Below are 15,072 nucleotides of genomic sequence, written 5' to 3' on the forward strand. Positions count from 1 at the left end.
AGAGTGGTGATCTTATTTGAAAGACCAATTTGTTGATTAAAAGTAGAATATGTTTTGATTAAGCTCACCAACTGTATTTATTATTAAACAATTTTACAATAAACTTCAGGATATGTTGGCAAAGGCGGAGATGAACGTAGCCCAGCACACAGCATACCATGACGCGTGTAACAACTTTGTCTCCTGGTTACGAGTTCACAGGGAGAAACTAGCCACCTGCTCAGACACGTTCGGAGAGAAATCTGCCATCCAGGGCAAGATTGAACGCGCTAGGGTGAGTATCATTGTTTATAAAATATCAGTTAAATAACAAGGTTAAAAATAGATAAGCATTAAAAAGAATTTCACCTAGAACACATTATTAAGACCTTTTGCAAGATATAAGTCCTTTTTTTCTTTATATATCTTTCCTTTTCTACTTTCTGCTTTAAAACTTATATTGATTTTCTGTCCCAGGCTTTGGTTGATGGCCTGAATGAAGGTGTGCAGCGATTGGACGAGGCAACCAAATCAGGGGAGAGCACCCTGCCTAACACGTCCCCAACAGGACAGACAAAGATCCGACAGGAAATCAAGGCCATGAACAAGGACTTTGAAGAATTCAGGACGGAACTGATGTCCGCTCAGGAGGACCTTGATGAATGCCTTACGAGGTAGGTTCTCAACCATTAAAAAACTGGTGAGAAAAATCAGATGGCCCACACAATTATATGAAGCTTTAAACTTAAATATAGCATTTTTTCTGTATGAATATTGTTTATTGCCTCACAAAAGCATGCAAATCATCAACTTTAGCATGTTAGTTGCCTAAATTCAAGGAATTTGCTGAAACTATGATAAGTTATAGTAGGTATGGTAAATGGCTAAGGTTAAGTAATACTCCTTATATCTGTTATTCTCTCAGTTATATGTCAGTGTTTTATTTTCCAGGTGGACTGAATTTGAGGATGGCTACCTTCACTTCAACAACTGGCTGAAGGAAACAGAGACGTACCTGAGGTCCGAACTTGACTTTAAAACCACATTGGAGGAGAAAAAACAACACTGGGAACAGTACCAGGTAATAATAGAGTTGTAAAAGGATTGAAAGGCGTCTCTCACACAGAATAGTCCTTTAATTTGTCAAATTGCAGGAAAGATTGGTTTTGTCTGATTCTTGCCATAAAAACAAGATCATGTGTCATGCAAATGGAAACTGGCATAAATTAACACCACTGTTGTTTTCCATGAGCAGGGTTTTAGTGAGGAGATCCAGTACAAGCAGGCTGAGCTAGACCATGTTAACGAGAAAGCCCAGTCCCTGCTGCAGACCAATGCTGATGCTAAAACCTCCCACGCCATTACCCAGCTGACCACCCGATACCAGGGCGTGATAGCCCTCTCCAAAGACATTGTAAAGAACCTGGCTACCTATTACAACAACCATCTCCACTACCATGATGGTCACACAGCATTCTGTAACTGGCTAGCCGAGACAAAACTCGGTCTACAGACAGCTCACAGGACTGCTGGCTCTAAGGAAGATCTGGGATCTAAGCTGGATACTATGGCTGTAAGTTGAATAATATCACTGTACTTATGTGACCTGTGAGAGTTTGTTCTTTTAGTTTAAACAAATCAAATATACAAATTGTATGTATTACCTCAGTACATACAGATTTTATTCTCATTGTATGTCAAAAGAAAAGTTTTGTACTCATCAATATCTTATTATTCAATCCTTAGAACATGAATATCTTCACAATTACAGGCAATGCAAGCTGCCATGGATCAAGGTCACGACCATCTGAGGCAGGTTCTAGAATGTTCTGAGCGAACATTACCTAGCACCAACACCCGAGGTTGCCAAGTGATACGCCACGAGTGCGAGAATGCCAAGTCTGAATATGAGAACCTCCTAACAGACATGTCCCAGGCTAAGAGAGGCCTGGAGTCTGCCCTTACCCAGTGGGGAGACTTTGATAGATCGTATGAGCAGTTCCACATCTGGCTTACGGCCATGGAAGCAAAGATTAATTCCGAACCTGGCATCAAGGCAGACCTACCTGAGAAGAGGTCAAGCTTAGAAAAATACAAGGTTAGACAATTGGACAATTAATGGTTATTTTGATTCGGCATAACATTTGAAATTCAATTTAAAATTTACGCTATTTAAAAATAAAAATTACCTTATCTGCTCACTATGTATCAATGACTGCTTAAAAGATCTTATTTTGCTAATAATCAAGACCAAATCATGAGGAATCTTGTTTAGTTTAATCTTTTATCCTTTTCAGGCATTACAAGCAGACTGCCTAGCTCACAGAGAACTGTTAGAGAGACTTGAAGAAAAAGCCGCAAATGTTAATGATGCCCACCCTCAGTCCCGAGTGCTTGACTTACGCTCCCGTTACTCCGCTGTCTCCACAGCAATGAAGGAACTCATGTCCCGTTTAGAGGGGCAGGTTGCAAGTCATGAAGAGTACCGGAAGACATACATCGGCTGTCTAGACTGGATGGCTAATACCAGACACAGACTACAGAGACTCAGTGACTTCTCTGGAGATAGGAGAACACTTCAGGATAGGCTACAACAGCTTAAGGTGGGTATCTTTATGAATAAGTTTGTTTGGACTTTATTAACTTATAACAGATGATCTGTTTTCTGTGTGAAGAGAACTTTACTCAGTTTCAAAAAGAATAAAAACATACAAACCAAAAAGCTAAAACAAGCAGATAATATTATATTATCTGATTAAATATTGTGTTTCAAAAATAACATCCGTGTATATCAACATTGTAGGATTTCAAGGGTGAGATGCGTCAAGGCCAGGATATGGTCAACAATGCCACCCAGCTGGGCGAGCGTGTCTGTATGACAACTGCACCACGAGGCCAGGATGCTATACACAAGGAGCTACAGACACTCAAGGATGACTGGGCAGCATTCTCTGGTGCCGTCAATGAGGTGGAATCCAACCTTGAGGTGTGTATCGGCAACTGGGTGGAGCTGGATGATACTCTGTCTGGCTTCACTCACTGGATGGAAAAGATGGAGCGCAAGCTGAAGGCTCTCAGTGATAGCAAGTCAGACAGCTCCCGTAAGGAATATCTGTTCAGAGAGGCTGAAGAACTGCTTGCAGAAGTTGTAAACAGGAAGTCCGCTCTGGAGCTTGTCCGAGAGAAGGGTGAGGCTGTCGCCCAGAGATCGACTGACCCGAGATTGTCCAACAACATGATGCAGCTGGCCACCAGATACCAGGCTCTCACATCTGCTGCCAAGGTATGGGGAAGGAGATTGGGGAAAATATGGGGCATTTTTAAGCATCACCATGAGGAATATAAATGCTTAGTTTAACTTGTCAAAAATTGCATTTTTAATGAAAGGCACATATAAATTGAGTGGTTAAATCTTATTTACTAGGCATATTTTCTCTTATTTTCTCCTTACCTATATCTTCTTGTTCATAATTTTGCACTGCAAGTGGTCAAGTCCAAATTGTTTAATGTTAATGTACTGGTTATTTACAAATGTAGATGTATCACATACATGTATATCTTGGTCATGTTTTATGTGGAACTTCAGCAGGCATGTGTGTTTGTTTTGCAATAAGATGTCCAGTTGACCTTTGTTCCTGTTTTCATTTATGTATTAAATATGTTGACATGTGTCCTTCAGAGAAAAATAATCAAGTGTATTGTTTACCAATGGTAAACAAGATGTTAGTGCTTATTATATGAGATTTTCCTTGATGCTCAGTTTCTCTGAGTCCATATGAAATGGTTGTGAAAACAGTTGTATTGAAACAATGTGGCATTGTCTTTTTCCATGTTGACATTTTAAGGTACGCTGCATTTCTAGTTATGAAGGTATAACAGCTGTATTTAAGGAATATTTCAAGGATTATAAGTGTACAATGTTGGATATTGGTGTGTTACAGAACCTTGTATCCCAGCTGAGTGAGAATGCTCGAGACCAAGGGGAGTACAATGCTGCGTTTGATGCTGCAACCAAGTGGCTCTCGCTGATGGCCGACCAGGTACAGGATTGTAACGATACTGCTGGCGACTGGCACACACTCGAGGATAGAATGGATGCTATTAAGGTATGGAAAACATTTTGTGGATGGTAAAAAAAGACCATTATGCATTCAGTTTTTGTAATATTGATATTAAGTTGTGTTTGGAAGGATTCCACCGTTTAAATTTATCGCACGCACTTTAATAATGTACATGTTGTAGATGGAAAGGTTCATTAAGTGTTGCAAATTTAATTACACAGAAGTTTTAAATATATTCAAAGATCTAGTAACTTGAAACTCTGGTCAGTCACTAGTATAAGTTATCAAATTTTGTAAAATTTTGAATGAGTTAAGTTTCATCTGTTTTTAAAGGAATTTCATTTAATAATCTACTTATTATCTTTCAGAACATCACAGCAAACATGGATGAAGGCCTACAAAAGGTGAACCGCGTATGTGACTTGGCAGAGAGGATCCTGCCAAACACATCGTCTGAGGGCAAGCGCCTGATAGAACAGCAGGTCACAGAACTGACCAACGAGTGGGAGAAACTCAACATGTCCATTACAGACTGTAACGCCATGCTTGAGGTAGGTACAGGAACAGATGCATTATGTCTGTAGTGACTTTTAAGTTTCAAAAGGAAAGGTTTTTTTGTTTCTATTTTGAGAGTTTGCATATTACTCGAACTGTTGCAAGTTCATTTTTAATTTTTTTTTTTTTTTTTATAAAGATAGCTTTTATAAAAAATAACCAATGTAGCTCTCTGCCAAAATAAAAAAAACACCATTTTTCAATGCTTTTGAAGTGAAATTTCTTAAGACAGGACTTTCAAATGAACCAACCTATATATAATTTAAAGCAGTTGATATGAATTTTATGAAGCAAAACTTCATAAACATGCTTTATTCTCTTTTCTCTAGGGCGTGCAGGAGCGCTGGAATGACTATGAGGAGTACTATGGCAGCCTCGTCAAGTGGCTGGCTGACACAGAAAACACTCTCGGCATGGACCCGGAACCCAAGCCATCCCTCGTCGAGAAGAAAACACAGCTAGACAAATACAAGGTAGCAATCTAAGAAAAATAATTGGTGTAAAATTTAGTGGCATGAATAATATCAACATTGACCAAATTTGTGAACATGACACAATGATAACAGTAAACTAAATCTAAATCATAGGGGCATAATTACTTAAATTGATATATTGATTGAAAATATGTGATGTATTTAATATTTTGAACTCCTCGGTTTTTAAACTGAAGTTGGAAATTGGCTGTTAAAATTATCATAGTAAATAATACTCCTTTAGACATAACCTTGAAACCAGAGGAAAACACATGTTAAAGATAAAACATTTCATCTCCCTGCAGCTACTGAACAGTGACATAGAGAACCACCAACGGATGGTAAATGAGCTCGCAGAGAGGGTGGCCAACCTGGAGGCTCTCAGCGCAAACCCTGACGTGACTGAGTCCCTGCAGGATGTGCAGAACCGATACGACCGTGTACGCGCACGTGGAAGGGTGAGTAGTGGAATTTTCTTGAATTATTTGATTTGACAAGGTGTCTATTAATTGGCATAATATAGTGTATTGTTGTGAGAGGCTGTATATTTTTCACAGATTTGTATTTATTTTTGCAAGAGTACAACATCATGTTTTTGATATTTTAATTGATTTTGATGACAACATGCATTTCATACTTTTGAACTGATTAATTATTTCTTTAAATTCTAAGAAACTTCTATATAGGTCTAGTATCGGGTTTGCAAGTTAACCATGAAACCTTCCTGTATATATAATCTAAGTTTCATCACCTTTCCGTTTTTCTCATAACCTTTTCTAAATGTGACATTTTCCTACAATGATTTTCAGGAGTTGGTGAACAAACTAGACCGCTCATACCAAGAGCATCTTGGTTTCCATGAGGCGCAGCAGGAGAGCGAGAAGTGGCTGCTACAGACCTCGTTCAGGCTTATGAACCATAACTCACTCAACTGCTCCACCATGGAGCTCACCCAGAGACAGATTGACAAACACAGGGTAAGAAGGGGCAACATACGTTTGGCCTTCTTTATTAATGTATACTACCACCAAATCCTATGACTATATATGTTTAGCTTCATAGGGTTTTCAAGTGTTTAGATGATGATATTCTTATTACTTCTAATATAATAATTATATTTTTTCAATTATTCTTTTTTCCCAGCTCAGACAGTTTTTTGGTAGTTCTTGTCCTTAATTGCAACAAGTGTTTGCCTTCAGTGATGGTGAAGAGTAGACAAATGTTTGTTGTTAATTCTTTTGCACGGAACTCTACATTTCATTGTTGTTACCCAGATGTTGCTGAGTGAGATCGAGGAATATCGCCTTGTACTAGACCGAGTTAACCTAAAGGGACGTCGTTTAATCGACAACAACACAAGAACACCCCGCCTTGCAGAGCAACTGCAGGCTCAACTACAAAACCTGGAAGAGAGCTATATAAACCTACAGGCCACAGCGGAACAAATTAGAGTGAGTACATTTTGCATGATGCTATACCTATAGTACATGTATTCTGTGATGTCTATTTTTTTTCTTACATGTACCATTTCAGCTACATGTAAAATTATGACAAAAATTACTATGCTAGTTTGAATAATGTAACTGAAAACTAGAAAGAAAGCGCGACCTGGGTCAGGGGTTGCAGGTTCAAGGTCATGCACTCCATCTTTGTTGCCATTGCCTTCTCAACTCTTAAAATAGAAACGGTCATCGTTCCTGTTGTGTTAACAAACACAAGTTTGTGAGCTCACTCATGCTATGTTACTTTCACGGACACTTTTTTGTGATTTAAGTAAAAAATATGGTATGCTACTGAATTCCTTTATTATTAACTAAACAACTTTATATAATTTATTATTCACATTAAAAAAAACTAACAGTAAAGTATATTTAACTCCTATCCAGAATTTGCTTTATATATTCAAGTATTAACAATTTGCAAGCTGCTGTCTCTGTCGTTAAAACTTCTAAGAACAAGTGCATGTGTTCTTGGCAGCAGAATGAAAGTATAGGCCAAACTCTTCATCTCATACGTGTCCTATCTTTCTATGTGGTGTTGTAAATGTGCTTGCTCCCTGCAGTCAGTAGAGAGCTCCCATAATGCATTGGCCAACTTTGAGAACTGCTTCCAGTTTTGGGGTTTACTTTTTCTGGGAAAGGGAAGGATGTTTAATTACCATGAGTAGGTGACAAGGAATTGCACATTTTAAAAAATGGTGGGAATATGGCATGTGTTAATGCACTAGTTATTTCATCACACGCTTAGTTGTATGGTTTCTCTTAAAAAATATTCAAATCCTGCTTTTGTTGAAAATACAAAATTAACAATTTCTGGGATTATGGACATAATTGTCACAAATGCTAATGGTAATAAAGCATCAATTAACAACACGAGTGCACTCGTTTTACTGATTGTAGTTCTCAAGGTTACTATGCAACTTCTGATCTAGGACGTCGTGACGACAAAAATTCAGAAAACTTTATTTTACTTCACTTCATCCACTTTACTGTTACTGAACTACTATAAGTTTATTTCCGGCAATTTATGGTTGATTTTGTGTTATTAAATTCATATAGATAGATTTATTATGCAAATCAGAGAAAATTGATGATATTTCGTATTTTTAAGCAGACAAGATAACTTCTTTAACCAGTTTTTACAATAATTTTCATATTGTATGAACCAGAATCGTGATTTCACTCTTATAGAATAAAGTTTATTAAAAAGATTGAAAGTGAAAGTAGCTTTATGTGTACTAATTTGTGTATGTAAAGTGAAAGTAGGATGACCTTGATGACGAAGAGCATGCTTTATTTGCCTTTCACAGGTAGTGTTGGATCATATAGATCTCTACTGGTATTAGGGTGAGCTCAATCCTTGTTATACTGCTTCGACCTGGACACTCATTCCTAACAATATTCTTCAAGCGTAGTGTTTTGTCTTCTTTTCATGCATTCCATATCTTCATTGTTCATTGACCAAATTGTGATATGAGTTGTAACCTCAGTATTGTAAAATGCTGGTATCATCAGTATTAGTATGTACCTATACAATACAGTTGTTTGTATTTATTTATTTATTTTACTTGTACTCTCAGATAATCTTGCACTCCATTTTAAGGGCCAAAATTTTGTGCTGGATTTTTTTGAGAGGTGATCAGCTATATGGTACCAAATGATACCAGCATTCGTAACGCTAATTGTTCAAGTTATTGTTCTGTTAAAAGTTGTTTGTTTATCATTAATACGGTGCACAGTGTTATAGCTAGAGTGTGAACATAATTCAAATAAGGACATTACAAAAAGTGAATGCATCATTGTGGGAGAAAAACGAAATGAAAAAGACAGTTAAGCAAGTACTGTGATATATCAGTTTCTGCATTTATTTATTATCTGACATTCCGTGCATTTCATCTGAATATCAAACAGCTATAAACTTTTAAGTATTATATTTACAGTTTTAAATTTTCGATATTTTTTACATTATATATATGTGTATATATATGTTTTATGTATATTATAGTTTTACATCTGTGATACATGAACATATCAGTAAGCACAAGATAGATTCTGAATTACATTTTTTTACCAGTATTTGAGCTATCAGTGATTTTTTTATAGTTTAATTTTTAGTTTACAGGGGCGTATCTAGGCAAACTCCAGTACATATGTCAGGGCATACAAATAAACTTTGGTTCCTGCTAAATGTCAAATGCTACAAAAATAAAAGGCTAAGGGGCTTATATACATGCAACATTATAGTGGTTTGAAGTTAGTCATTATTCCTATGAATGTTGTCGCCCACTATATATAACATGTTGAAAGCAAATTGATGAAAGACGTTTGCGTATCGATAGCTTACTCATGTGTATGTGCGTAGAATTCAAAATGATACAGGTACGCCCCTGGTTTATTAACTGCATCAAGACATAAAAATCCCAATTCATTTCTCTGGAATACCATCTTTTTGTATGACTGAAAAATAGAATTAAGAGACTTAATGTTAGTGCCATAGCATCGCTACTCAATATTTTAAGAGTTTTATGATTATAATTTAAAACAAAAATGCTTTAATGTTTTGGTGTGTTTATTTTTGTCATAATGATTGTCATTGGTGCTTGTAGCAAGTAACACGTTAGGAATCACATCTAGCTTCATTGTACTGAGTTGGAAGAGTTGCTTGTTTGTAGAATTCCACGTTTTTGAACCAAATGCTTATATTAGATGTAAGCTCCGTAGAGCGAAGATTTAATTTTGCCAAATTTTAGAAAGATTTCTTTGTGCACCTGCTGTCGTTTTTACACGTTTTCCGTCCAGCACATAGGCTATTGTGATCGTTGGTGTAATTTGAGTATTATATTTTTTAATCTATTTATAAAAATTGTATTTATTTATACTGATTTTATATTTTTTAAAAACCTACCATAGGTTTATTTTAATTATGATAGGATGACTATAGTTTAGGAAGCTGTTTGTTTAAAGCAGCTATGTAGTTATAGACAGTTAGAAGGAGCTCTATGAGCATACTGGAGTTTTAATGAGATAGTATTATCCAAATTGTAGATTTTTTTGCTAGTGTTTTTAAGGCAATTTTAGTATTGTGTGAACAGCTTCTTGTGAAAGCTATATTTTAAATGAGTTTGAATTCTCTTATTCCTCAGCTTAAGAAAAAAAGATGTTTTAAATACAAGCAAAAGATTAAAATAGTAAAAACTGTCAGATTTGATTCTGTTGACCAAAGCAAAAATCTCCCTTTGAAATTGTATCAGCGTACCAGCGTTCATTGGGTGTTGTTTTACATGTACCCAGGTCATTGTGCTGTGGTTTGACATGTGCACAGGTCATTGCGTGTGGTTTGATATGTGCGCAGGTCATTGTGTGTGGTTACGTCCATGTTTTTTTCTTTCTGGCTTGTTGTAAAACAAACTGTTATCTCTCGTTTTTCTGTGATACACATATTACATATTTTCATCTTGAGATCATTTTACATTTTATGTTTAATACATATCATAGCCATATTTAATCATTCTTTCATCTTGCATGAGTTTTCTTACCTACGCATAAATATTCCTGATATAGTCTTTACGTAAAATGTAACTGGTTTTCCCCAATAAGATCTGTATCCATGTGAATCATGACTAAAGAGCAAATAGAAGGTTTTTTATGTCAGTTTTAGGAATGAGATAACATTGCTTTAATTCATTGGACACGGGAATATGATGACTTGTTTCTCTGATCTTACTTTTCTTCTCGGATGTGACTCTGCACAGTTTCCTTGGTGATTGTTACCATAGCAACATGATCTGACCAAAACACACTCACTTAGTAGAGATTTGGCTAAAGGGAGTGATTTTTTGTTGTTTTTTCGCGTTTGGCTTTGCAGTGCTTTAATAAAACTGTGTAATGTCAATAACTCTAACAAGAATTTGAAACTATATTGTGTTTTTAAATGTAAGCATATTATAAGAATCATTGTTAATTGAAGCTTCTGACTTTATAAACATTTTGAATTGAAGATAAGTCAAATTTTGTGTTAAACGATTATTTTTGAAAGGCTTTGGAATAAAAATGAGAACAAGTGACAAAATGACAAAAGTTAAAGAATTAACGAAGAAAATTTATTTTCTAATGATTGCTGTTCTGCTATTTTGTGAAAAGAGCATAGTTCTACTGTGTGTTGTTGACCAGAGCAGACTTTTGTACACAGTTATGTATATTGCCTTAATATTTTATTTCAATGTATTAATAAATTATATAATATGAACATTGTTTGTTTTAACCTTTTGAAAATGCTTCCGATTGGACTTTGATGATTTTAGTCAGCGTCCATGTAGCTATAAAGGGTGAAATGAAGTCATTTCATTGGTTGCTATTTATAGATTAGAAGGCATGGCAACAAGGCAGATGGGTTTAATGTCTCAAAAACCTACCCACAATGTTCGTAAAAATCAAATAATTGAATATATTCAAACACATAATTATGTGAAAGTAAAATGATTCCATTGGACTGTTTTAATATTGAGAACTCTGTGGGTAGGCTTTCTTGGTACGGTTATTAGTCCTTTTCAATACTCATTTAAGCACATTCCTTACATTAATTATGCCACAATTAACGTGTTACAAAAAAGTCCTGTAATTTGAATTTTTTTGCAACTTTGAAAGCAATGTCAAATTATCAGCCAAAACATTTATACAACAAAATAGTGTTTAAATTTAACAAAGGCTTTGTTCCAAATGGATGTATCATTCATTTTACATGATCCCAGACACTTAAAGGTTAGCATAGTTGCGTCTTTTTATATTCACTATTCTTAAAATATGTTAGATTCCTTCAATATCATAGTTTGATAGAATTTAAAGGTCTCTTTCGATTAAATTTGTAAAGTAATAATTGTAACTTTTCTGTGGTAAAATAAGTTAATAACAGTAAAATGTTCATTAGCATTACCAACTCTTATGCATTAATCTATAATTGAAACCGATATTAAGGCTTGGTTCTGAATTTTGTGATTAAAGGATCGGCTGAACGACGTGTTGAAGCGATGGCAGGAGTACCGCAGCCATCTCGAGTCGACGGACCATTTCCTGCGTGATGAGTTCCCACACTGGCTCCAGGATACTGATGCTGATGTCCCTGACAGCAAGAATGATGCACAGCGTAAGATGGAAGGAGTCAAGGTGAGATTATTTTCTGTCAGTAAGATATCTTTGTTTTAAGTCTTCATTTGAAGCAAAATATTGCCTTCCGTCATCATTTATGCCGCAATTTATCACGTGGTATACACACACTGTAGTACGCAATTGAAAAAAAAATCCAAGTACTCTAGTACCAATCTTACTACTTGTTGGCATCCCTAGTAAGAATACATCAAACTATATTCAATAAAGAATTCTGAATTGTAGGGCTTTTATGTGATATTCTTTTTCTATATTGATAATACAACTGAAACTATTTAGGGATTTGCACAGTAGCTAACACTACAATCTACTATATTCTGTTTAGAGACACAAGGTTATGTCCACAGACAATAAACAAGAGACACCCAAACAACACAGACAAACTTCATTAAAAAACCCTTTATTAACCAGGTTTTCGTGATGTTATTAGAATGGCATATGTCGTTGTTCAGGTGGGAGGGTGGGCAGTCAGTAGTGCGGCATAGAACTCACCTATGGTATTGAATTACTTTAGTTAGGGTTGATATATTACAACCAAACTTGGTATATTTGAAGAGTTTATGGAGACCTTCGATTGGTTTGCATTTTGGGCCCCTAGGGTCAAGGTCACTTTTACTAAAGATAGAGAAACGGTTGAAACTGAATATCTTTCACATATGAAATTTAATCACTTTAGTTAGGGTTGACATATTGTGACCAAACTTGGAATATAGAAAGAGTTGATGGAGCTTTAAATGGATTTCGTTTAGGGCCCCTAGGGACAAGGTCACTGTTACTAAATAAAAGAAATGGTTGGGAATGGTCAGCATAACAGAAGTACACTGCAGCTTTAACTAGGGCTTTTAAGCCATATTGTGATCATTGTCTCCATTAGAATATGCAAATGCATGTTGCTACATAAATGATCTGATTTTGTATGCTCAATGTTGCATATTTGTTTACCTCCAGGGTATGATGGAGCGGCTGGTGACCATGGGCCAGGAGATTGACAATGCAGCCAGTCGCTGTCAGAACCTGGGCAGTGTGGAAAACCTCGACCAATCAGAACTTCCAGAGAACACGCCTATCTTCAAACTGTCGACTCAGGTCAACGCCTCACTACAACAGGCATCTGGACAGGTAGGGCAATGCTAAACAAATTAAAACTTTAGTTTATCATGGTGGTGCAGAAAGTTCTGATGGATGAAAAAGTGAATTTTGTGCCAAATGTAATGAATGAGCAGTAATGTAAAACTGGCCTTAAATAGCTGAATTTTAAGTGTCACCTAGAGAAGTCAGACTGGTATAACTGCATTGAATGTGTTTAGGTATGAACTATAATGGAACCATATTATAACTCTGCTTGGTGCTCAGCTAGGCTACTTAAGTAGGATTCTTCATGAGAGAGACCACCTTGGCACGAAGCAAACAGTTCATAGCTGCAAGCATTAATATTTTCTTTTTATCATCAACTGCAAGTCTGATTACTTCATGTAAATTTGCCCTGGTAAATCTACTGGTAAAGAAGTTTCCAACTTGTCACATGTTTTCAGATTTTATGAAGTCAATACTGGTATTGATCTCCTGCAATCATAATGGATACCCCCTTTCATGGTTATTGTCAAAACTGTCACTTGTTAGCAGTGAAATATTGACTTATACCTACTCATATATTTGTTTTTGCCGAGTTTATTGATTAGTTTTTCAAATTTATTGCATCCTTGTGAGAATTTTGATCAGAAGTTAGCTACTTGACATCTTCGTTGGATATGGTATTTTTTAAAATAGGTAAAATCTAATTCTGATACATTTCTATGGCATTTTTGTGTTTGTATATTTACATTTATAGAGAAAAAAACCATATTTGATTAAAAAAAATCTGATTTCTTCTACACTATTTTATTGGTAACATATTTATTAGTCTTTGGAATGGTCAGCATTTCAATTTATCATCCATAAAAAGTTATTAAAATATGTATGGCAAATGGGCATTTTTAAATCCCAAATAAAAGAAATTTTAATAGCAGTCATTTAACCATATTGAAACAACTCTGTAACAAGTAATTAGTTTTCCAATAGTGTTACAACTTAAAGACGCTTAACAAATCTCTTCACTCATTACAACGAATTGTTCCCTTACTGTTGACTTTAGTACTAAAGATTTCCAATGAAATCAGTTATTATTACATGCGGGTAAATTAGATGGTCATTATCTCATTTTGTTTACTCAGAGTGTCAATATGGGCACTTTGTGCAAAGATTGTTCCAAAGAGAATTCAAAGAGAACAGGTAATCAGCTAATCCAATACAATAGCAACACCTCAGATCTTTGGCCTTAGCAGATCATTACTTCAACTACCAAGATATTGTGCTTTAAATCAAAATGGGACAGATGCAGGGAAAGGCAGGAAAATTGAGCCGGAAAGATAAGAAAAAACGAAAGAAGCTGGCGAAAGAGGAGAAAAAGAAAGCAAAGAAAGATAAAAAGAGAGGAAAACAATTAGCAACTGTTGAAGATGACATTGAAGATGGATTTGAAAATGTGAAAGAAACCAAAGATCACAGTAATAACAATGAGTATATGAATGTAGAAAACCTCGGCACAGCTAATGGGTATCATGTTCAGTCTTATGCCATGAATGGAATTGAATCGCAACCTGATGTGCATGGACAGATTCAAAACAGAGAGGTGGAAGCCAAGGACATCGGTGATTCTTACAGCTTTGATGATGACAGTTTTGACAATGATGCAAGTCCTGATGAAGTGGGACAAGAATTAGACAGTCAAGATGAAATAAGAGGTCTGCCACCACCATCACCTTTTAAAGACAGACGCAATATCACAGGTATTCCTGACAACATGGATGACTTTAATGATGGTGTTGTTGTTGATAATTCTGTTGAAAATCAAAATCCTGCGCATGCCACTACAAATGATTTCTTTCCTGACAATCATAACTTTGAAAACAGACGGGAAACAGAAGAAACCTTTCCTGAATCAGAATCTGAAATGGGTTCAGATAAAGAAACAATTAGTGAAAAAGAGGATGCAGAAGCATTAGAGAAGTCTGTCCTGAATAGCTTTGATGAAATTCTAAAGGAAACAACTGGCCATGCAGAATCAAGACCTAAACTAAAGAAGGAAGATGGGATAGATCAACAGTTGTGTTTGGATCATGATGAGGATAAATTGGATGAAAAAGTATTGTCTTCAGTTCAAAATTTGAATCATAATCAAATGGAAGTTTCTTCATTTGTACCAGAGCCAAATCCAAAGGTTTCCAGCTGTCCAGTGTCAAGCTCACCAAAAAAAGGTAGGAGAATATCAACTCCTGTAAGAAATGAATTCAGGAGAAGCCTTCCATC

The 15,072-nt window shown here is 35.8% G+C and overlaps 1 protein-coding gene across 2 annotated transcripts in view; it reads left to right on the plus strand.

Moving 5' to 3' along the window:
• LOC128208922 (muscle-specific protein 300 kDa-like) overlaps positions 1-15,072 on the plus strand; it is a 183,828-nt gene that overhangs the window by 82,306 nt on the left and 86,450 nt on the right. For both annotated transcript variants that reach the window (XM_052912641.1, XM_052912640.1), the window contains 15 exons: positions 110-274; positions 457-653; positions 931-1,060; positions 1,235-1,552; positions 1,751-2,077; positions 2,277-2,582; positions 2,783-3,262; positions 3,921-4,085; positions 4,409-4,591; positions 4,925-5,068; positions 5,374-5,526; positions 5,878-6,045; positions 6,343-6,519; positions 11,566-11,727; positions 12,676-12,846. In XM_052912641.1, the coding sequence (XP_052768601.1) occupies positions 110-274; positions 457-653; positions 931-1,060; positions 1,235-1,552; positions 1,751-2,077; positions 2,277-2,582; positions 2,783-3,262; positions 3,921-4,085; positions 4,409-4,591; positions 4,925-5,068; positions 5,374-5,526; positions 5,878-6,045; positions 6,343-6,519; positions 11,566-11,727; positions 12,676-12,846 (3,246 nt within the window). The remainder of the gene's footprint in view (positions 1-109; positions 275-456; positions 654-930; positions 1,061-1,234; positions 1,553-1,750; positions 2,078-2,276; positions 2,583-2,782; positions 3,263-3,920; positions 4,086-4,408; positions 4,592-4,924; positions 5,069-5,373; positions 5,527-5,877; positions 6,046-6,342; positions 6,520-11,565; positions 11,728-12,675; positions 12,847-15,072) is intronic.

Source organism: Mya arenaria, chromosome 11 (assembly GCF_026914265.1).
Source record: "Mya arenaria isolate MELC-2E11 chromosome 11, ASM2691426v1".
NCBI classification, from domain to species: domain Eukaryota; kingdom Metazoa; phylum Mollusca; class Bivalvia; order Myida; family Myidae; genus Mya; species Mya arenaria.